General features: G+C 41.0%; 1 protein-coding gene across 4 annotated transcripts in view; it reads right to left on the bottom strand.

Moving 5' to 3' along the window:
* Nucleotides 1–23,078, bottom strand: part of LOC308579837 (E3 ubiquitin-protein ligase RNF213-like) — a 92,171-nt gene that overhangs the window by 12,415 nt on the left and 56,678 nt on the right. For all 4 annotated transcript variants that reach the window (XM_081180797.1, XM_081180795.1, XM_081180796.1 and 1 more), the window contains 28 exons: nt 22,728–22,864; nt 22,060–22,155; nt 21,630–21,748; nt 20,698–20,826; nt 20,494–20,573; nt 18,613–18,760; nt 17,925–18,060; nt 16,057–16,248; nt 14,971–15,110; nt 13,789–13,943; nt 13,165–13,383; nt 12,039–12,220; nt 11,137–11,257; nt 10,338–10,438; nt 9,327–9,509; nt 8,988–9,145; nt 8,797–8,899; nt 8,450–8,564; nt 6,848–7,064; nt 6,482–6,678; nt 5,781–5,903; nt 4,991–5,101; nt 4,461–4,703; nt 4,142–4,223; nt 3,076–3,110; nt 2,670–2,764; nt 1,645–1,804; nt 432–612 (listed from right to left, as the gene is read on the bottom strand). In XM_081180797.1, the coding sequence (XP_081036923.1) occupies nt 432–612; nt 1,645–1,804; nt 2,670–2,764; nt 3,076–3,110; nt 4,142–4,223; nt 4,461–4,703; nt 4,991–5,101; nt 5,781–5,903; nt 6,482–6,678; nt 6,848–7,064; nt 8,450–8,564; nt 8,797–8,899; nt 8,988–9,145; nt 9,327–9,509; nt 10,338–10,438; nt 11,137–11,257; nt 12,039–12,220; nt 13,165–13,383; nt 13,789–13,943; nt 14,971–15,110; nt 16,057–16,248; nt 17,925–18,060; nt 18,613–18,760; nt 20,494–20,573; nt 20,698–20,826; nt 21,630–21,748; nt 22,060–22,155; nt 22,728–22,864 (3,958 nt within the window). The remainder of the gene's footprint in view (nt 1–431; nt 613–1,644; nt 1,805–2,669; nt 2,765–3,075; nt 3,111–4,141; nt 4,224–4,460; nt 4,704–4,990; nt 5,102–5,780; nt 5,904–6,481; nt 6,679–6,847; nt 7,065–8,449; nt 8,565–8,796; nt 8,900–8,987; nt 9,146–9,326; nt 9,510–10,337; nt 10,439–11,136; nt 11,258–12,038; nt 12,221–13,164; nt 13,384–13,788; nt 13,944–14,970; nt 15,111–16,056; nt 16,249–17,924; nt 18,061–18,612; nt 18,761–20,493; nt 20,574–20,697; nt 20,827–21,629; nt 21,749–22,059; nt 22,156–22,727; nt 22,865–23,078) is intronic.

Here is a 23,078-nt window from a genome sequence, read left to right as displayed (position 1 = left end):
ACAAAAGGAGCCAAGCCGATTCAATGCGGGCAGCATTCTTGAATATAAATGAAGACTGCACTACAGTGTATATTCTAAAAACAAGATACTCTGTGTGCATTCTTCACTTTATCAGTACTATGATTCAATAATGCAAAGCCCAATAAAAGAACTTGCCCAGAACCACCAGTAATGCAAATAGGACTATTTTGAAAAGTGGAGACTTAAATAATAAAAGCAATGAGACTATGAAATCAGGTTAAGAGCAGACATGCCACTCACAAGAAAAAAGTTACTTATTTTTAGAAATAGGTACAATACAGCTCTTCTTGAGAACTCTGCCATGGCTGCCTCAATCAACTCTGAAATATAACGTCACAGTCAATGCTGTGAATTTATGTCTGCTTTACTAGAAATGTAAGCAACCACATTTTGCAAGCTGCTCTCCTTACATTGGCCTGTCTGTTGGTGAGGCTCCTTGAGAAGGCTACAAAGAATGAGATGGACAACGTTGGTGGTTTCATCAGCACACTTCCCAAGAGTATTCATCAGTTGCTCCAAGTCCTTAAGAATATGCTGCATGAGAAAGCTCACTGGATCCTCAACTGGTGGTTTTATGATCTGTAGCAGGGACTTCAAGAACAAAATGCAAGGTTCAGAGCGATCAATATGCAGTTCTATTGCAAGGCATGCAGACTAACAGTCAGTCATTTATTTATTTCATAAAATTTATATGCTGCTTGATTAGTGAAAAATCTCAAAGTGTTTTAAAAAAGAATAAAACAGGAAGATTATTAGTAAAAACAATCAAAACATTTCTAAAAATTAAAAACCAGCAATACGTTTCGGGGGGTTTTAAACTCACCATTCTAAATACCTGAGAAGGCTTGTCTAAACAAAAATGTTTTTAGGAGGTGCTGGAAAGAGTATAGTGAAGGCGTCTGTGTGATGTCAATGCCACCTGATGCCAAATTGTTGGACAACTGTGATAAATGATTTCATCCCTGAGGAAGCCAGAGGTCTATTGTAATGAACTGTCTACCACAAGTGTCCACTATAGTATGAGAAACCGAGTACAGTGGTACCTCGGTTTAAGAACAGCCCTGTTTACGAACTATTTGATTTACAAACTCCGCAAAACCGGAAGTAGTGTCCTGGTTTGCAAACTTTACCTTGGTCTAAGAACGGAAGCCGAACGGTGGAAGGGTACCAGCGGCAGGAGGCCTTATTAGGGAAAGCGCGCCTCGGTTTAAGAACTGTTTCGGTTTAAGGATGGACTTCTGGAATGGATTAAGTTTGTACACTGATGTACTACTGTACCTTTTCAGCTTCTAGGAAACATTTATCCATATATGAAGCTTGTTAACAGTCTTACTTTCCCTCCATATATTACTGAAATGTAACAAATGCATTTCTGCATGAATCGTTAACAACCACATTTTTTTAAAAAAAAAATACTTTAAAAAAAACCCAGTGGGGCACTTTGCCTCAAGTGGAAACACGTCCCAGGCCAGTCCTGCTGGCATCCAATCATCTCCTTCACATGATACTGAGAGTAAACCTTTTTTTAAAAATTGAGCTCCGTTTCAGATATGCTTTCTTAGTTTCCACGCAGCAATGCTTTTCAGACAGAATTGTGTGGTTCCTAGTTTTATTTGAAAATACCTGGCGATCTTTTGTGGCTCCCAAAAGCAGCGACAAATGAGTGAGCAAGCGAATCAGAATCAGGACAGCTGGAGACATCTCCCTCTCAGATGCAACCTTAGCCTCTCTTTTTTCAGGTGGTCCAAGCACATGGCCGGTTTGTGACCTGTCTTGAATATTCCTGTACAGAATAATATATACAGTGTGTGCACACTTGCTACAAAACAGTACTTTTGCGCGCTTAAAAATTCTGATTCCCAGACATCCAGACAGTAATTATCATCACACTAAAACAAGAGATACAAACATATTACATACGTAGTATATAAAATATTAAAATACCATTATTTGCTGTTATATATGTTTCCACTTAAAATACCCCCTTGACTTGTATACACTGCTTTAATTATTTGTTTTTAATACCGTTGTTGTATTTTTAGTGAACTGTTTATCCTGTAAATTGCCTTGACATGCCTTATATAAAGAGATGTAGAAATACTTCTAATAAATAAATAAATAAAAATGAGGGGTGGTGGCTCAAAGTTAAGAAATTCGGAAAGCCATAGTACGATCCTGGCTTCTTTCTTGTTTGTTAATGCCTGTTCTATACCTGCCTACTCAGAAGTAAGTCCAACTGAGAATTACGCTCAGATAATTGTGAGCAGCGGAAGCCACAGTTCTCCACTTTGGACATAAATTAGGGAGTGCTAGCTCAATACAAGCCCGGGTCTTTGGGTCAAAAGTGGAACATGATAGGGGAAAGGATAGGGAAGGGGACAGCCACAACTTCCTAAATAGAAGGTTTTGAAGCCTTGGTTGTTCTTCTGAACATGGCCATTGAAATAGGTGAACTGGAAATCACTGCAGTATTCTAGGAAGGTAAATTAGTTTTTTCTACCTCTAAAGTTGTTATACCTTGATGGGGCAGAGCCCTGTTCTAGAATAAATTCACCTTAAATAGCTGCAAATATCCCACCTCCCAATCTTTAGGGAATACTCTAAAAAAATGCCACTCCACATTCCAAAAAGCTAACATAAAAACATACCGTGCTTCTTGAAAGCCTGCCACTGCTCTGTGGTTGTCGCCTCCTATTTCAACACCACAATCAACACACAAACCACGCTGCATGGGACGGCCACACTGAAAGGAGAGAGGGGTGGAATATTAGAAGCAGAAAACTGAAGTAATTCTGCTTGGTAAAGCTTAGGCTAAGGTTCAACTATTTTCCAAAATGTTAAGCGATTGCAAAACTAAACTAAATTAAACTAAACAAACACACAAACAAACAAAAGCCACACACACAGCAAAGTTCTGCTTTAGTTTGCTTTACAAGGAATTCATTGAAAACATGACAGAATGTTGAAGGAGAATGAAGTGCTACACAAACTGTAGCGCAGACTGCTTTTAAAGAAATAAACCAGAATACACCCACAATCTGTGAAAGCTCTTACCTCTCCAATAGTGCAGGGATGGCCATTTGGACATGCTGATTTGGAAAAAAAAGAGAAAGGATTTATTTACTTATTCATTCATTTGTCCTTTACCTGCAGGTCACAGGGCAGTTCACAATATAAAATCTCAAAATACATACCAAAATAAAAACAAAAACAACCCAATAACCCCCCCCCCTTTTTTAAAGAGCATCGGATGTCAATCAACCAAAGGCCTGTCTAAAGTGGAGAGTTTTTGGCAGGCGCCTAAAGGTGTATAATGATGGTGCCAGGCAAACCTCCCTGGGGAGAGAAAGAAGTGTGCATGCACACGAAAGCTCATACCAATAACAAACTTAGTTGGTCTCTAAGGTGCTACTGGAAGGAATTTTTTTATTCTCTTCAAGCTAAGTTACTGGGCAGTAAAATGGCAAATGCAATAAAATGTAAACTAGTGCAAAGTGATGCATGATGGGGCAAATATGAACAAATTCCTGCTGATTCTGACAACAGAATCTGATCTCAGAACACCTCTGGATATTTCTATCAATCTGCTACTTGTTCCCATGGTACACATCAAAATAATTTGGATTTTAGGTCTGCTTATTTCACTTACATTACATTACAAGTACATTTAAAGTTATTTTTGATAACTACTTTACATTTCTGAGAAGTTAACACTACTATCAAGATTCTTTTTAAAAAGTCCACACTGGGTGGTATTCAACAAGCTCATTCTGTCAGCACAATGACTGTGGGCTGTTCTGGGGTTCCCTCAACCCCCTGAAGCTGTTCTGAAGAGGTCACGGGGGTGCATGGGGAGGAAAGATGGGGAGGGGGGGAATCTGCTGCGGAAGTGGAAATCCTTGCACTAAAAGAATGAGTGAATTGGGTACCACCCACTGACACTTAACCATATGTCTTTGTGCCTAAATGGATAGATACAACACAGTAATTTGACAGGAGAGTAATATATGGAAGCAATCCCCATTATACCCTGGATTATTTCCACTGTTTTTGGGGGACAAGACACCACTGGGGAAAAATAGCTCTCTAGACTGCTCCCAAGCTTGAGCATGGTACTTACTATACCATCGAAGTCCTGCTGCTGCTTCCCATCTCACAGCCTGAGCCAGTAAGTCTTCTGGCATTGTTGGCAGAAAAGCACCCTGGAAGGGGAGAAGGAGAATATCAAAGTGGAACTAGAATAATATGCAGTGTCCTCCTGCTCATGTATTAAGATCTTCAGTTGAAGTCTTTTGCCATGTGCTAAAGTGTGTTATGCTTGCATGCAGGAGAGGACTGTTCCTGTGTGATGGCAGACAAACAGGAAATGCAAGTAAAACAGTAATGAGTGCAGGAACTGATGGGAATTGCAAAGGAAAACGGAACATTCACTACTTTACCTGCATGGTATGAGGTGAGAATGCCAGATTCCTTAGAGGTTCAAGGATTCGATTCTGGCCAGACAGCAAGACAGCAGCAGTGTGAATTGCCATTTCAATCACTACCCTCCTGTGGCTGGAATCTTGGGGGCTCAGTGCCAGTGAGGGGAGATGGTTATCCATCAGAGATTCTGCAAATCTCTCCAGCTCTGGAGAAGGAAGAACGTTGGAGCTCTGGATGAACTCCTTGATAACATCACGTTGCTGAAATAAGAAGGAAATTGTTTTTCAAAAAGTAAGGTGAGATTTGTCAACTAGACTCACTTCAATCTTCATATGAACTATGGCCAACTAAGATGATCAATTGTTTGGAAGATGATTAATAATGCATATAGGTCAATGCCTTTCAATGGATTTTTAAATAAAAGTTGGGGGAAACGACCACCTTTGCTCAGTTCTATAATTGATATCCTAAATCTTCCTTTCTCCTAAGGAAGCAGCACTTGTGCACAAGGCAACATGCAAACTGGCACCAAGACAAAGGCATTTACCTTCTGCTTCGGATGAAGACTCTGCTCCTTGCATCCATACAGAGATGTGAACTCTCTGAAGACAGCCAAGAGAAAATGAACAGCCTGGACAGACTTGGAGACATTGCATGCCTGAAAAAGAAGGCACAAGTTACAAGGCTGGGATTGGGGGTGGGGCAGTGTGGAGAAGAGGGCAAGAAACGAGAGATTATCAATAGTTAAGCTTTCATCTTTGGCTATTAGCAGTCATGGATATTGCTACAGAAAACACGCCCACACGAAATGGTACCAGGTCACAAAGATTTCATCTAGTGCATCAGTCCAAATATATCTCTAGATGTGTCCAAAAAGGACACTAAAGGCACAACTTTTGTAATTGTTTCCCTGACACTGTTCCAATCTGGTAACCAGTAAGATTCTATCACCTATGGCAAGGGTATTTCAATTGGGATTTCTTTATTTGCCAAATTTCTCCTGTAGGTAGCAGACCCACCCAGATCTGGATGAGAACATGTGAAGGACACTACAAAATGGCACAGTAAAGGAAGTCCATCACTTATTAGCAGAGTCAATGTTTCTAATGCAACATGTAGCGCTCTGAAATTCAGCCCCGATAGTTCAGCCAATGCAAGAATGGCTTGTCATTTGAGAAGCACAAGAAGTAAACAGTAGAACACAGGTGAATATTTGGGCTTTGGACAACTTAAATACACCAAGCAAGAAAACCTTGTTAATAGAGCTGAGATATACAAAGGAAGGAGGGAAGAAAAAAATCATCAGGAATATATGAAATCAAAAGAAATGGCTTTACCTTCAGGGCTGCTGCAATACCATCTGCCTGGCATTCTATTATTGCTTTTCCCAAAGCATCACGAACTACTCTGTAGTTTTTGCCGCATACCAGGAACCGATCCATCTGATTGTGCTGATGACTCTGAGGCCACAAAATACCAAGTCCCATTTTTAAAAAGTGTGAATATGAAAGCACATTCTAAACAATGTGCTGTAACTACAGAATCTGCCCAACAAATCTGCAGTTGAATTTCAAACTTCAGAAGGGTAATAGATGCCTGCTCAATCATTCTAAGTTATCACGAGGCTCTCTAGCCAAAGCAATATATTTTGCTTATTAATATTACATATATTTGTTAGTTACATTTTTTTACAAAAAAAATACAAGTGACATACAAGATAAAAAAACTGATTAAAACAACTAAAACCAGAAAATTTAAAGCATGTATAGCACAATATACCTAAAATGCTCACTGAATAAAATTAGTCCTACCTATCTCACAAAAAGATGAGCACCACCATAGAAACCAGCTTAGTTACCAAAGGCCTGAGTGAATAAATCTTAGCTTAGAGGGTGAAATCTCAATGTAAGCAAAACAAATTCCTTTTATTTTTGCAAATTTCTTCTTAAGAGCCATTCCATTTGGCCCTTGTGTACCAAGCCATAGCTCAGAAATAAACATCTCAAATTTATTAACGATAGAGACAGATATGTATTACCTGTTGCTGTTTAATTACTTCCGATGGAAATACCCAGAGATACTGTTGTTCACTGGAAAGCCTCTGTGTGAACTCCATTCCATACTGATTAGTAAGCTTTCGGACAAGGTAAACTCTATACCAGTCATTTTTAGTCTGACAGCAGAAGCGCTTCACTTTCTGCAGGTAGTGTTGCTTCTCTGTTTCTTCACTACCATCTACAGAGAGAGAGAAAGAAAACAAGGCCTTATTCCCTATGCCGTGCTATAGAAAGGTCACAATTTAAAAAGTGTATAACAGATAAAAATCATCTAGCACCAGGAACTCTTTCACATGCCATTTCTTTGTACATTTGCATTCCTGTTTGGTTACCATAATCCCACTTGCCTGAAGCTCCATGAAGCTCAAAGAGCAGCTCTGCAGCCCTGTCCATGCACAGCTGGATGTGGGCCACACCCTGCAAATACTCGATGGTGGCTTCTTGACGGGTGTCACCGCTGTTCCTGCTCCACTGTAAGTAGTTTTCCAGGAAACGCCCATCCTCTCTTAGCCGGTTTGCTTTGCTTTCCTCAGAGGAGGCTCCTGATTTCTCACACATAGAATCCTGAAAAATGAAACCATGTTTCCTGGTTACAACTAAGTTTCCATACCATACAGTTTAAGCTTTTTAAACTTCTTGCATTTGTAGTTTGGACCTTTGGGGACATGCAAGCACACACACACCATTTTGTACATGGAATGCCACTGTGACAGGTATGCCAGCTTGCAAAGCTTTTTCTGCTTCCTGGTGGTGCTTTAGAAATAAATAAACCAATCTGGAAATGTTTTGGCCATCAGTTACAATGCAATCCTAACCATGTCTACTCAAAAGTACTACTGAATTCAATGGGGTTTACTCCTAGGTAAGGGGTTAGGAGTGCAGTCTTAGTCCAAGCAAATGCTCCGAGGGCATGTAAAATACTCAGGTAAAAGCAAACTAGTAGGGACTGTGGCAATTTTAGGAAGCTGAACAACTACGAGGCTTGCTTATCAAGAAGCAAGTCACATAGTTCCAAATGTTTCAAGAATGACTCATGATCGTCATTATGGCTTTTCACTCACTGCTTTTCAAAGTAGTATCAGGGGGTGAAATTGCTACCATCTCCAATAATCAAAACACACAGTGCTAGTTTGTTGTTGTTGTTGTTTAGTCGTGTCCGACTCTTCGTGACGCCATGGACCAGAGCACGCCAGGCACTCCTGTCTTCCAATGCCTCCCACAGCTTGGTCAGACTCATGCCGGTACCTTCGAGAACACGGTCCAACCATCTCGTCCTCTATTGTCCCCTTCTCCTTGTGCCCTCAATCTTTCCCAAGTGCTAGTTAAGTTTGAATTTGGGTTTGATATCCCGCTTTATCACTACCCGAAGGAGTCTCAAAGCGGCTAACATTCTCCTTTCCCTTCCTCCCCCACAACAAACACTCTGTGAGGTGAGTGAGGCTGAGAGACTTCAGAGAAGTGTGACTGGCCCAAGGTCACCCAGCAGCTGCATGTGGAGGAGCGGAGACGCAAACCCGGTTCACCAGATTACGAGTCTACTGCTCTTAACCACTACACCACACTGGCTCATTTCAGTTTTGAAATTTTTTAATTTGATGCTAATGCAAAAGCTGTGCCAGGCTTTGTCGAGTAAGGAAAGGTATTTCCCTCCTACCTGATCCATCAGCTGACAGCTTGGTAAATATATAAACAAAATGTGGTGTGTAAGCTTAGATGATGAGGAAATCCTGTTTGCGCCACAGAAGTCAACTGCAAATGACTAAATCTAATCGCAAGCACCTTCTGATCTAGTCTATTTCCTTTCAGTACACATGTGCAGCAGGCAATGATTGCTCTATACTATCTCTTCCATGTCTCTGAAAAGTTAAGATTCTGGAATGACTTAAGATTCTACCACTGGGCCAGGTCACCCCTGCAAAGTAAACAAGGAAACTGGAAAGTATACTTACTTCAAGGCAGTTGACAAATAGCACGTACACTTTTGTTTTATCATCTTTGTCTAGGATGCCGCTTGATTCTACTTCTGATAAATAATTTTGTACATGGACTTTCACATCGTTGAAGCTATAGAAAAAGAGAAAACTCTCCTTACTCAAAATGAAAGATTTCCACTGTCAGAAGTATGCATTTCAGTTGTACAACAGAGCCGAGGTGAGAGCCAACAAGAGTTTCTGAAAAGCAATAGCTGAACCCAGGAAAGAACCACAAGGACTTCAATTTAACAAAAACATGCATCAGTGGGATAAACGCTGAAGAAGAAGCAGGGTAGTTGAAAGTCCCAATTGAAAGTCCTTACCTGTATTTTAGAAGCAACTTTAGCACGACGGAACGAATTACAGGAGTTTTATCTACCACATCGTTAAAAGGGGACAGAGATTTTGTATGCACCCTGGGGTTTCCTAAAGAAGTAATAAAACACTGCATAAAGACATGGAAAAGTCTATTTATTCAAGACAAGACAGCTGATAAAAGATCTTGTGCACGTACCTCTCAAAGGCTTTGTATGGAAAAACAGGAGTTTCAGTAGCATCTGGATCACAGCTTTTTCTGGGGGTTCATTGTCTTTGAAGCACATAGTAGAAACCAGGTCTATGAAAAAACTGTTGCAAAACTTACGGAACTGGGTGTTTTTTTCTATGCAAATACTGTGAAGAAAATGCACAAGCCATTACATATCTGGTCAACTCCGCAACTTGCACCACAAAACACATGTGTAAATGCTAAGAAATGCATAGCTAGTGGGTTATATTAAGTCCTCAGAAATTAAGGCCAGTGTCTCTAAATCATTACCAGTATTATAGATTGTTAATCAGAAGAAGGCATTACCTGAGCTCCTTGGATACTTCAATAGAATATTTTTCTGGTAGTTCAACCAGGCAAAGCGGACAGGACATCTGTCCTGCCACCAGCCACTGTTTGATACAACTGTGGCAATATACGTGATCACAAGGTAGGTTGACTGGGTCCTTAGGATCTCCCATACATATTGGACACGGTCTTAAGCCATACCTGTGAATTCAAGAGCCACAGTTAATGTGATCATATATTTAATTGTAGAGCCCATTGCCTAAGTAAGGGATGCTCCAACTTTATACCCTTCCCCTTTCAGGGTCCACTTGAGAGGACTGAAAATTACTGAGCCCTGCCTGCCCTTGCAATCACAAAATGCTAGCGTAGGGGCTGCAAGTCATAAAAAGGTGAAATTTGGTGTAATCACTTGTCAATTGCTGACAAAATTTTCTGCCAATACAGTGAAACCTTGGTTTTCGAACAGCTTAGTTGCTGAACTTTTCGGCCCCAAATGTCGAAAACCCAGAAGTGAGTGTTCCGGTTTTCGAATGATTTTCGGAAGCCGAATGTCCGTCACTGCTTCCAATTGAGTGCAAGAAGTTCCTACAGCCAGTTGAAAGTCGCGCCTTGGTTGTCAAACAGTTCCAAGAGTCAAACGGACTCCCAGAACAGATTAAGTTTGACAACCAAGGTACCACTGTATCTAACTCCTCTTTGGAAATCACTAGACTCTTCATCACCGCAATTTTTTTCTTGCAGGGAGTTCCATAGTTTAGTTTTAATCAATAAGTATAGACATTGGTTCTGGAGGTGTTATGAGTCAGTCATCCCATTTTAGGCAAAATCTGCTCACCCAGAGATGCCAAACAAATAAGGCCTTTAATTTAATTTTTCCCCTCTCAAACTCCCACAGCTCTCAAAAGATTTCAGTTCACCTCATGTCATTTTTTTTATCTTTCTCCTTTCACATTTAACTTATATCCCACTGCTTCCCCACAAACTGCCTTTCCCCCAGCCCTCCTCACACACTCATCCCAAAAGCTTTACTTGCAAAATGCTGAACTGATTTCATCCTTGCAGTCGCACAGCACTTTCATCACTGCAGTGAATGTGTTAAGAGTTTTGATGTCAGAATTCCACTGGAAACACTGAAAAGAATAAAAACAATGCGAATGGGAAGAGGCCCTCAAATGTAGGCAAACAATGCAGTAACCACAGGAGTCTGCACATTTATCGTTCTGGTAACTGCAATAGCAGAACATGCATTTGTTCTAACTGGGTTTAACAAGCTAGCCAAATAAACTACTCCAACTAACTTTATTACATTATTTTTACTACAGCAATGATACATGTCTTTGCAGAAGGGCCAAGTTCAATAAGACTTAAGATGTGGACACACTATACCTTTAAAGAAGTTTTGAAACACACTTCCCCTAAAAGAATTCTGGACACTGCAGTCTACCACTCACAGGGTTACAGTTTCCATAAACCTTTAACAAACCACAGTACCTAGAATTCTTTGATGGAAAGAATGCATTTCTACTGTGCTTTACAAGTATTATGTGTACACAACCCCTCTCCCAGCTATAGAATGTCCTCCCGTGAGGCCTGCCTGGCATCGACATTAGCAGATTAAAACATATCTCTTTTTTAGGCATTTGAGGCACTATGCTTATTGCTGTTTCTGTCTTACAAATTGGAAGTGCCATTCTACTTATGAACAGAAAAGCAAGTTCTGAGTGCTGAAATAAAACTGGTACATATTTAACTTGCTTATGGCCAGCCAAATAAGCAAAGGATGTTTCTTAAAGTGATGTTTCCCTCCAAATGCAAAAAGGGTCCTTACCTTTCCAAGCCTTATGGTGTATTGCTTTATCAGATCCACCATCTCTGGCATCGCCTTTTCTGCTCCAAGTAGCACATGTTCCACAAAGAGAGAGACTGAGAAAACCCGATTCCATCGGCTCCTGTTTCAAAGAGAAATGTGAGTTATGGCTTATTTATATATGGGGGGGATGACGACAAGAAAGTAGGAAGAAAGTACCAGATGACTGGATTGAGGGATGACTCCTGCTTAATAAGAAGGGATCATCACTACCTTTTGCAGAGCACGTCATAAAATTCAGTGGCACTGAAGACTTGATTTGGAAAAGACTAGTAACCCACTAGTAAAATGTAACTAAGGAGAGGGCCAGTACTCAAGTGAGTGCAGCAGCACAGATGCACAGCCTCTCCATTTACTATTCTTTTACTTAACAAGCTACATCTGTTCCACTGAGCTTCAATTCGGAGGCTCACAGAGCCACTTGACTACTGTAATTTTTTCATTCCATATTCCTTTGTAGATTCCATAATAGCATTTTACTTTTACTATTTATTGCATTTATATCCCACCTCAAGGTGGCATACAAGGTTCTTTTCCCCTCCTTGATCCCTGCAACAATCCTGTGAGGTAGAAAAGGTGAGCTTCAGGGTTGAGCGAGGTGATGAACCCTGGTCTCCCAGCTCCTAGTCTGACTCTCTAACCACTATACCACTTACTAAGTTATGTGTGCGTGTGATAACACAGGAAACATGTAATCTGGGATTTGACGGTATTAAGAGGGAAGCAGCTTTGCAAATGGGTGACTACCACAACAGTTCAAATGGGTGAAACAACAATGTAACCAAGTGACAATGTCATATGCAATTAATCTCAAGGAAAACATTACTATACTTTTAAATTCATATTTTGCCTCTCAGACCTACCTGACTTCCTGGAGCAGCTGGTCACATTGGCTCTCATTGCTTTGAAAGTAGTTTGCTGTACACACAAGTTCAATTGGCATTTGAAGCTTCTTCACCTGCTGGAGCCATGTTTGAGATTTGCAGTTCAGCAGTTTTTCTTCCAACATCTCAGTACAAGCAATTGCGGCAAGCACGTCCAAAACCTAAGCAATCAGGCATGAACAGGGCTTTAATACAGACATGGATAGTAAAGAAAAATACATTCGCTTCAGGCACTGGTAAGGCTGTATGCCCCCCTTAACTAAGCAAGTTACAGAAAATAAATATTCCTCTCCCTTGAGTAAGTTGGCATCAGAACTTGAGAAGAACTATGACGATATCCGCATTACCAGTTTCATAAACACGTAATGACACTTCCGCAGTGTGTATAGTTGGTTTCCTTTCTGTTTATCCCATCTATTTCTTTTAAAACAAATGTCCTACTTTACCCTCTATTCTAAATAGGGCACATTCCATCACCCAACCTTTAACACCTGTATTTTCTTCCTTCCATAGAATTTTACACTAACTATTCAATTTCACCTTATTGCTCTCAGTCCAGCAATTTTCACCATAATTCTGCCTTGGGAGTATTTGCATAATACCCCATGCATAATCTCTAATCTTATCTTCCACAGACATCTCAGGAGAGTTGTGGAATATGCTCACTGTACATATGTCCACAACAGATTGATTGCACGGCTGTTTGGCACTGCAATTATGTATAAATCATTTGGTTCACAAGCTCATAGAAGATCTTTGTGTTCTCACAGTAGGGCAGATACACTGTTAAGACAGAGGTGCCCAATGGGACGCCCTCCAGATGTTGTTGGGACTGCAACTCCCATCATCCCTGGGAGAGGCAATGCTGGTTGAGGCTAATTCAAGTCAGAGCCCAACAAAAGATGCAGGGCAATATGTTGATTAGCTTTGTTATTAGGAGTATAGCAGATACGAACGTGTTAAAGCCTTGTGTGATGTTTAGTACCTCTCCTTAAAGGCAGTATAGTTTCTCCTAATACTTTAGAAAAGCAACGGAAGAATACCATGTACTTCAGAGGCTGTGTTTTTTTCTAAAATATTACCACCCACCCAATATGATTCCTACCATTTGGCGATGCAAGAGGCTGCCTCCTTTCTCAATATGTTCAGTGAGAGCATTGAGCACCTCAGGGTTCACAGCAAGAATCCTGGAAAGGTTTTGCAGACGACTACTAAACTGATGGTAACCAAGATGGATCCAGGAGATGGGCAGCACCTCCTCCTCCGCGCTGGGCGAGGCTGCCTTCATTTCCTCTATGCATGATAAGAGAGCTGTCTGCAGCAACTGGAAATTGAACAACAAGTCTTTATAAATAAGTGAATTCTTATAGTAATCACATATCCGGTTGAAATAATCTAATTTCTTCAAAGTTGCTTTTGTGTTTTTTTCTTAATAACCAAATGGTTATTAGATAAATGTGCTAACAATCTCAGTGTTACAATGGCTATAATCTCTTATTTAGGTTAGGTTTTTGTTTTAAAAATAGCTTGGTACTTACAGGGAAACCTTGTTGGTAGGTAATTCTGGTGGTTAACGCTTCCAGTATCTTGACAAAGCAGACTTATATTTATGAAAGACAACTACCAGCAATACCATTTCTTGCAGATGCTACAGCACACAAATTGTGAACGTAGCAACCGACACATGCTTTCTTCCAAGCAGCTCAACATCCCTTACTGGTATACTCACATTTAGCTCCTTCGGAGAGGCCACATGCATTATCAGACGGATATAGTCTCTGATAAAACAGTGGAAAATGATGTTTCTTTCTTCAGCAGAGAGACCAGCAATATGCTGCCCCAGTGGTGTCTTCTGAAAGAGTCCTACAAACTTCTCCGCATGGCCTGCAGGTCAGGAGTACAATGGGAGGAAACTAGATTAGATGGGAATTTTAAATGCCATAGTATCTCTTTATGCCAATAGGCATGAATCTTCTTGAATTGCCAGTCATTTTAAAGGTTGTTTTGTATTGCTTTTTGATGGTATTTTGTTTTTATATTGTTTAAAATGTCCTGACATTTTATGATAGGATAGTATATAAATGCTTCAATAAATAAATATCTCCCAGTGGCACGGCCCTATTTCAAAAGTTAAAAGTATGATGACCCTTTACTTTGTAAGACTCATAACCCAAAACATTGAAAGCTGTTTGTCGTTTATGAATAAGTCCTTTGGTAACTACTGAGAAATAGAAAATTTGACATTGCACCAGAAATGTGGCCCAAATCACTCCTTTAGTCCCAAAGCAATGCTCTTAGCAGCTAGCAAGTCTAGCAGCTAGGACTGTCATGTCCTGGACATAAATCCAGGACATTCTTGGATATGCAGTAAATTTTCAGTAGGAACATTTGTCTGTATACTTTAGGATATGCCTATAAAAGCAATTAGAAACAGAAGATGCTCAGGGACTAAAAACTTGCATAAGCAGAACCAAAAGCCGCTGAAAGATCAAATAAGAATATAGGGTTGCACTCCCCTGTCCTCCTTCTGATAAAGGTCATAAATTAGGATGACCAAGACCAAATCAAGTCACATAATCAGGCCTGAATGCAGATTGAAATGGGCTGAGATCATGTTTCATCCAAGAGCACTTGCAATTGTTGTGCCACTGCCCTCTCAATCACCTTCTCTACGAAGGGAGAATTTGCGAACAATGGGGAAAACAGAGCCCGGGGGGAATTTCAGAAAAACGGCAAAATGTCCGTTTTGGTGTTTTTTTGGCAAATAGAACCACAGAGGACAGCAGCTTGAACCCCATAACAAACATCAGAAAGGGATGGTGCCTCATTATTGCCTTCAGATCCATTTGACATATTTATCTAAATGTTCCTATGAGTGACACCAGTTTCAATGTCATCCCTGCACTCTCACCTTCATCACCAATGACATATGGGGCTTGAACCCAAAGGTCTTCCAAAAAATCCTTTATCCTCCAGCTGAAGGGTAGTTCATTGCCAGCATCTGTAAATACCTGAAAGGAATTCTCCACCAGAATTGTCTTGGATTGGGAGCTGGGCAAGAAACATGCAAAATCAATCAGAAAGTTGGTAGAATTGCATTACCAAGCAGGGAAACTTACTTTTACTTTTCTTTAATCTATTAATCATTACTATTAAAAACCCACAAAAAATAGATCATAAGGCCAGCCTTTAATCAAGGTGCATGTAAAATGCAATCTGTTTATATAGAAAAAGAAACAATGAATGCAGAATGAATGGATTACAGGATACAATTAGTATGAGGGCTGCCTCAATAACTTATTCCATAAGGATGGATGGATGGATGGATGAATGAATGTAATGGATGCATTTCAGAGACACTATAATTAACACATGGAATAAAAGGATACTACAGGTCTGGAGAACTCTCTTTGGTCCCACAGGATAGCAATTCACAACCCCTACACACACACCCCGACTAGCCTGGTACTGTACTATGGGAGCAGCTGGGTAAGATCAGGTCCACCCAGCTCACTCACCCAAGTCTCATGGGAGAGAAGATCATCTACTGCCTAGATTTCAAGATAGACTATTGCTTTTTTCAGACCCCAGGGTAGAACAGCGAAAAAACCCCAACAAGTTGAGGAGCAAAGAGGATTAAATTGTGCCAAGGATGGAGGAAAAAAAGGAGGACTTCTGCTAGGATAGACAAGAAGACAAAATGGGAGAAGCTCCTGGAAATGGAGGAGACAGTATTCAAATTTGCAGCAAGGTTCTCCTGTCTAGGCTAGAAGTACGTGATATAACCTAGGTATTAAAGAGTTCTGCTGTAAGCCAAACCTACTGAGAAATGGGAAGCCAAACTGTCATGGCCTTCTACTGGCATACATGGTTGCCAAAATGAACAAACAGCTTTCAAAATATTCCTTCACATGGGAGTCAAAATCACATTCACCATTTACATTTAACAACAAATCAATTCACCAGCAACCATTGCTGCCTTGGTTGTGCCACTTACCTTTTCTCACTCATAATGTAAGGGATGTTCAGAAGATTGAGATCATTGAAGATGAACATCCACAGATCTTTCACACAACTTTCTGTTTCTGGTCTAACCAGCAGGTCCAAGTTGCCGTCTCTGTCTAGGACAGACACCATATAGGCCAGAAATGGTATAACTGCACTCTGCACCCGCTTCCACAAGGTGTGCCTGCAAGTTTCAAGAGAGGTAAAGGAAACAAAACAAAAGAAAGAAAGAAAGAAAGAAAGAAAGAAAGAAAGAAAGAAAGAAAGAAAGAAAGAAAGAATACCCAATATTAAGAAGAAATTGTTCAGACACAATCACACACTCTTTCAGGAGCATTCTGACAGACTGAAAATCTCAAGGGAGAATGTTATAAAGAAAAAGCAATCCTTTTTTTGACTTGCGTATATACTTCTTTCTTCTTTTGAAAGCACCTTTCCAACTGTGAACCATGGTTTTGAAGCAAAGTTTATACTATTTACATATGGAATGTTACCACCTGAAGCAGAGGCAGAAACTTTGAAAGACAGTCAAACATTATTGGCCCACACAGCTATTACTGCAGAAAACAACAACACCCAGTTTTATTAAGAGTTTTGGTTCCCATCTTGCACCAGCTACACATGTAAATGCTCTGAACTCAAAAGGGCCAGGATATTTAACTAGCTGTACTACTGCAGTTGACTGCAGAAAACAAAAAATGAAAAACATGTGAGACTTTTCAGATCCTCCACCTCCTGGGAATAAAGCAACAATGCTTTGCAGTAAGTTACCTGAACCATTGTGGTGATGGTGAGGGAAATAGACAAAATGACAATTTATTCTTCCTCTGCTTATTCTTTCTTAGTAACCACTTGTTGGTGAAATAGATTACTTCATTTGAGACTTTTATTTCCTTCCTGTATTTTCTCTGTATTACATTTGCTCAAAACAGATTCAGGGCTCGCCCTCATTTCCACTTGTCCTGTGCTTTCTTAGGCACGTGACCCTAAGACTGTCTTTAAGAATCCATGGAAAACCTGATTGCTGTTTGTTCCAATTCAGTGCTAAACCGCAGGTTTTCCCGGGGGAAAGAGGTAAGGAAAAGGGAGGTGTGGATAAGCCCTGTGTGAGTTAGCATGTGCTAGTGACACTACTTTTGGCCACATGCAAAGCCTGTACATGGGGATGTGGGTGGCGCTGTGGGTTAAACCACAGAGCCTAGGGCTTGCTGATCAGAAGGTCGGCGGTTCAAATCCACGCGACAGGGTAAGCTCCCATTGCTTGGTCCCAGCTCCTGCCTACCTAGCAGTTCGAAACCACGTCAAAGTGCAAGTAGATAAATAGGTACCGCTCCAGTGGGAAGGTAAACGGCGTTTCCGTGTGCTGCTCTGGTTTGCCAGAAGCAGCTTAGTCATGCTGGCCACATGACCTGGAAGCTGTACGCCAGCTCCCTCGGCCAATAAAGTGAGATGAGCGCGTAACCCCAGAGTCGTTTGTGACTGGACCTAATGGTCAGGGGTCCCTTTACCTTTAAAGCCTGTACTCAGAATGACTTTGTCATGACTAATAAACCTTGTTTTATTTCTCCTTTCAACCAGCTGTTTTACTAGATTATTTCGCTCTGCATACCACTGCAATATATTTATCAAACTCTTAGCACCACCTTGATTCTGCGGCCCTTAAACCCATCTGAAAAGTTCCCAAAGCTCAAGGGGACCCTCTGGAGAAGTATCAAATGTAGCTTGTGGGGCCACAGCTGGAACAATAAATTTATAATTCCTCTGAGTGCATGGAACCATCTTAAGAGAGGTGTACTCTTTAGATACTGGCCTATATTTTTAGATTGCTGAAATATGACTAGTTTCAACTAATGTGTATACCTGAAAGTTCCCGCTTCTTGGAGGGCATTGAGGTTTGATGCCTCCCGAAGCACCCACTCTTTCATGATGTAAGAGTTCTCCTCTTGCTTTCTCAATAGGGTTAAGAGGCGATTCTTTGTTATCTTCAGGAAGGAAGCTGAAAAATAGCAGAAAGTGTGCTAACTGGTATTCCTTAAGGCTAGATTTCAAGTGTTGAAGACAAAACAAAAGGTATCTATTTCTATTGGACCGATAGCTAATTTAGTCCGATTTTATCATCAACACCAGTTAAGGTTTCACAATCTTCTGCAGTGCTTGACTGTCAGCTATAAAATGACAAATATACAGGGTGAGTCCTTTAAAAGAGGCCCCATGGATACAGTGTACACATGTTCCACGGGGCCTCTTTTAAAAGACTCACCCTGTATTATCTATATAAAATTGTTGCGAGTCGTCATCTGGGGATGAGTGAAGAGTTTCGAGTATGCTGAATCTACAGAATGCTCAGCATGAAGTAGGAGAGGTTGCAGATGTGCTGCACTGGTGTTTAGAAACTAGACTAGGTGACAGTAAACTACAGCTGTTATCTTGGCAAGATAACAAGCTTTAACTGATATGATTTTGCCTTATTGCCACATCTTGTGGCACATCTGGGCCCATAACCAAAAGGTACCACTGTACAAAACAAATTGCTTCTAGTCATCCATACCTTTCAAACCACTTTCCTCAGAAAGAAGGCTAAGGAGAATTTCAATCCTCCTAGTGCTGCGGCTGGAACTCTCATTTGGGTCTCTTAGCATCCCCACAGCACTTTGCACGCAGCTCCTCAGAAGAACGGTGGTGTCCAAGATTTTGGGCTTTCCAGGAGTAGAGAAAGAGAGCCTATTAATTTTGTGAAGCAACACAGACTAACCTGGTGCACATTTCTTCTCTGAAAAAGGGAACTGATGTAAACAAGAGCTTTCTGCCTGTAATGACTCTCTTGCTTGCTGGCCAATACAGGAGACAAAGATACAAGATCTCCCCTGCAGCCAGGAATCAGCATATTTATCTGCCTGGAAAAGAGCAGTCATAAAAGCAAGGAAAAGGGATAGCACAGCAAGGTCCTATTAACAAAAACCAATAAGTACTTGTTTTGTTATGGTGGAGAAGTGAGAAGAACCCACTTCCTGCATTGGAGATCTACTCCACTTGCGATAATTGGTGTCCTTGATCTCTTTGGAGTGTTTAAGACAAGACCCAGCATGGGATCTATGTTTTATCAGTCCAATAATAGGCTTAGTGCTAGGAGCAGAGGGGAGAGCAAGAATTGAGTACAGAAGCATGGAGACACTAAAAAGGAGCTCCTGTAATGTTCTGGTAAACAGATGATAGTGTGGCTAACAAAATGACGGCCACCAGGAAAATGCTGGGCTTACTCTCAGTGCTAACAAGGGACGCCTGCAGACTTTGTGATTATTTATTCGTTAAATGTCTATACTGCCCTTCATCCGAGGATCACAGGGCTGTTTACAACACATAACATAGTAGCAAACAAAAACAATAACCTGCCCCCAACCAAACACAGACAATTTAAAAGGCCATAAATTAGCTAATAAGCCAAAGGCCTAGGAGAAGAGGAATGTTTTTGCCCAGTACCTAAATATACTGTATGTAACAAAGGTGCCAGGCAAGCCTCCCTGGGGAGAGCATTCCACAAATGGGGAGCCACTGCAGAAAAGGCCTGCTCTCATGTTGCCACCCTCCAGACCTCTCATGGAGGAGACACACAAAGAAGGACCTCAGAGGATGATCACAAGGTTTGTTAGTTCTTAGGGAGAGAAGAGGCCCTTGAGGCGATACCATTCACCACTGTCTTTGAGAGGCTCAGTAGAAGCCCAGAGATGGAAGCTGGCTGAAATGAACCCTAACTAATTGTTTAGTGTCTAGAAGGGGTGTCTAGAGTTTGGAGGTAGCCAACCTGTTCCTCTGTGATGAGGAAGACTTTTCCTTAGGGATCAATTGGAATGGTAGGCCAGAGCGATCCCTGTGCTCAGAGGAACACATGTTCTGGAGAGACTTGCTTTTGGAGACTCCATGGCAGCAGCAGCAGCCAGAATTCCCAACCCTTAGGTTTTCACCATTCTAACATGGGTGGTCATTTTTACTACAGATCTGCCTGTTTGTTCAGGAAAGCCACAGAAACAATGTACAGGTGAGAGAGCAGAAATGGACAATAAGGGGAGCAAGAAAAAAGGCAAAGAAGGCTGGGAGGTGGGGGCAGAAAACATGCAAAGATAGCAGAGCAGACGGGAGAAGGGCTGAAGCCCAGGAAAACAGGGAAAGGAACCCAACCTCTGGTATGAGGAAGCATAATCCATGCTTATTAGATGTTTCCTCACTACACCTGAGAAAATTTGGGGATATGCAGGCTCCCATACCATTGGGGGGGGGGAATGGAGGGGAAACCATAACAGAGAACAAGTACAATAATACCTCTGGGATTTTTATGATTTGTCCTCAGCATGAATAAGGGGAGGGGGGGGGAAGCACTCTCTGTTTTCAAAGGTAGCCAAATAAAATAATTAAAGTGAGATACATTGAAACTTACAGCCAATCTTTCTGTTTTGGGTGCTGCTGATACCACATCCATCTCCTCATCTTGTTCTTCTTCCTTTGCCATAATCACAGCTGCAAATAATACAGAAGATTGCATGGGTTGAAATTTGCTTACTGATAAAATTAAGGACACCGGGAATGACTACAAGTTGTCAGAAGTTAATGCTACATCACTTATTGAAATTCTTACACTCACGTTTTTGTGCAGACTTCCCCGTATCTTCATAAAACAGCTGGCTGAGGGTTATGTTCCTCAGGGAAGTTACATCAGAAACCATATCCTTGGATCTCCTTAGATCATCAATGTGCACAGACTGCCACATTCCTAGCAATAGACAGAAATACTTTCGGTGACTACTGCCATGAAGTTATCATGGCTCAGCACCTGAGGGCCCCAGTCCTGCCACTCACCACCTGGCCCAGGATGGGGCCTGATGGGCTCTATAAAGGACTGCTGCTGCTGCTGCTAGGCAGAGAGGGCTCCGTTTTGTTTTGTTTTGTTTAAATTGCTGTTATTTTTTACCTATGTCATTTTAAACTGTGATATTCATGCTGTATTCTTAGTTTTAGATTTTGATTTCTGTGGAAATTGTTTCCCATTTGGTTGTGTATTTTTTAATGTGGTTTATTTATTGTTTATGACTTTTTTAATTATGTAAATCTTGTTACGCTGTAAGCCGCCTTGAGAATTGTTTTTTTAACTGTGCAAAGGCAGCATACAAATAAAAAATGATGATGATCTAAAAAAAGAAAGAAAAATCCAGTGCAGGACAGATAGGGATGAGCCTAACTACCTAGAGGCTCAATAATACTGATTTCTTATTTATTAGACTTATATACCATCCTTCATCAAAAGGTATTCACAGTATGGGCATCTTTTAACTCCGTCTGCTCTCTTTGTATTGTTTTCAAAAGAAAGCAAAAGACAGCAAATATTGCATTTATTAGAGAAGTGTCCTGACCACAAGATTCAATTTGGACCTCAATTTGATACTTCACAAAATAGCCCTATTTTCTTCTCTATTTGCACCGATATCAGGCATTTATTCAGAGTTGCAACAGCACTCCAAACTCACTGAAAACCTCATATTTATTCTACATCCCACTGCACCAGTCGTGCAGTCCTACCTCCATGAAATCCCACATAGGAACTTCCTCCTTCAATGCGAGATAGCTTAGTGATGAAGAGCACAAACACTGAGGCTTCACACAGATCTATTTTGTTAATTTCATTAACAGCTGAGTATCTGTAAGGGAAAGGAAACACTTGTCAGCAATTTCAAGCGGCAGTACAGAGGACGCTACTGCCTAATCACATCTCATTATAGCAACACTTACAAGGCTTACTTCTCCACCCCATCCTAACACCAAGCTTTAAACGTTCACTATGTTCATATAGCCTCACACAAAAGCTTGTCTTCCCTCACACTTTCCTCAAGTGTTTTACTAGACCTTGAAAAGGGTAGACCTTGAAAAAGATTGTGGTAACTGTTAGCCATGAGTTCAATGCTGCTCTAATAAAGAAGCTGGAAAATACAACACATGCTATACAACATACTTGGCTGAGGCAACAATCTGGGCACTGAGAGATCCATTTTCAAAGTCAGTCTGAATAATCAGTATTTTAGTTCCAGGCGCAACAGAAAGAGAATTCCTGGGAGAAAACAACAGATGTCACAAGAATGGTTAAAAGGGTATTGTATTTCAGGCACAGAGTGGATCAACACACACAACAGTACGGTACCCAGACTTCAAATATCTGAAAGACCACCTCCTTCACTATAGACCATCTCAGGTGCTGAGACTGGCAGAGGGGGTCCTCTTGGTAGGTTTGGGTGGTGGTGGTAGCCTGGGAAAGGGCATTATCTGTGGCTGCCCCTAAGCTATCAACTCCCTCCCCACAGATGTGTGTCTGGTACCTTCATTCTACAGCTTCCAGACAATGCTGAAGACCCAACTCTTGTATATTTTTAGGCCCCACTTTTTATGACTATATGTTGTTTTTAATATTGTCACACACCACGGCACCTTAGGGTGAAGGGTGGGTGATAGATAAATAAATATCAACTTCCATCTATCCCAGCAATCTGAATCTATAACATAACCTTAAATGCTACCACAAGCCCATGCTTATTCTCTACCCATCTGTTTCACTCAAAAATTTTGTTACTGTCATCTTCAATGTGGTCTACAAACCAAGTGGACTGAGAAACGCAAGCCACTCACCGAATTTCTTTCAAAAAGGAATGTTCTGTGTCAAACTGTTGCAAGAAAAGAACTTTTGGAATGCCTACATTGCCCCATAGTTCTGTCTTCAAAGTCTCTGTGTCTGCCGCAGTCAAGAGTCTAGAGAAAGTTGTAACCTGAAACGTAAAGAAAAATACAAGATTTCTCTGTCAGAGATGTACAAAGCCTTTTAAGATTTTTGCACAACTGCACACAGCAAACCCTTTTGAAACAAAATGAAGCAATATGGCATGGTAGTCTCATGTCCAATAAAATTAAGGTTAGCCCCACCAGCACCACATACACTAAGGAGGCCCTTGAGTTGCTCTTAGGATCTGAGTGATGTTGACA

The sequence above is a fragment of the Podarcis bocagei genome, assembly GCF_964188305.1.
Source record: "Podarcis bocagei genome assembly, chromosome: 2".
In the NCBI taxonomy this organism is placed as follows: Eukaryota; Metazoa; Chordata; class Lepidosauria; order Squamata; family Lacertidae; genus Podarcis; species Podarcis bocagei.
This window is presented reverse-complemented; position numbering and strand designations above follow the sequence as displayed.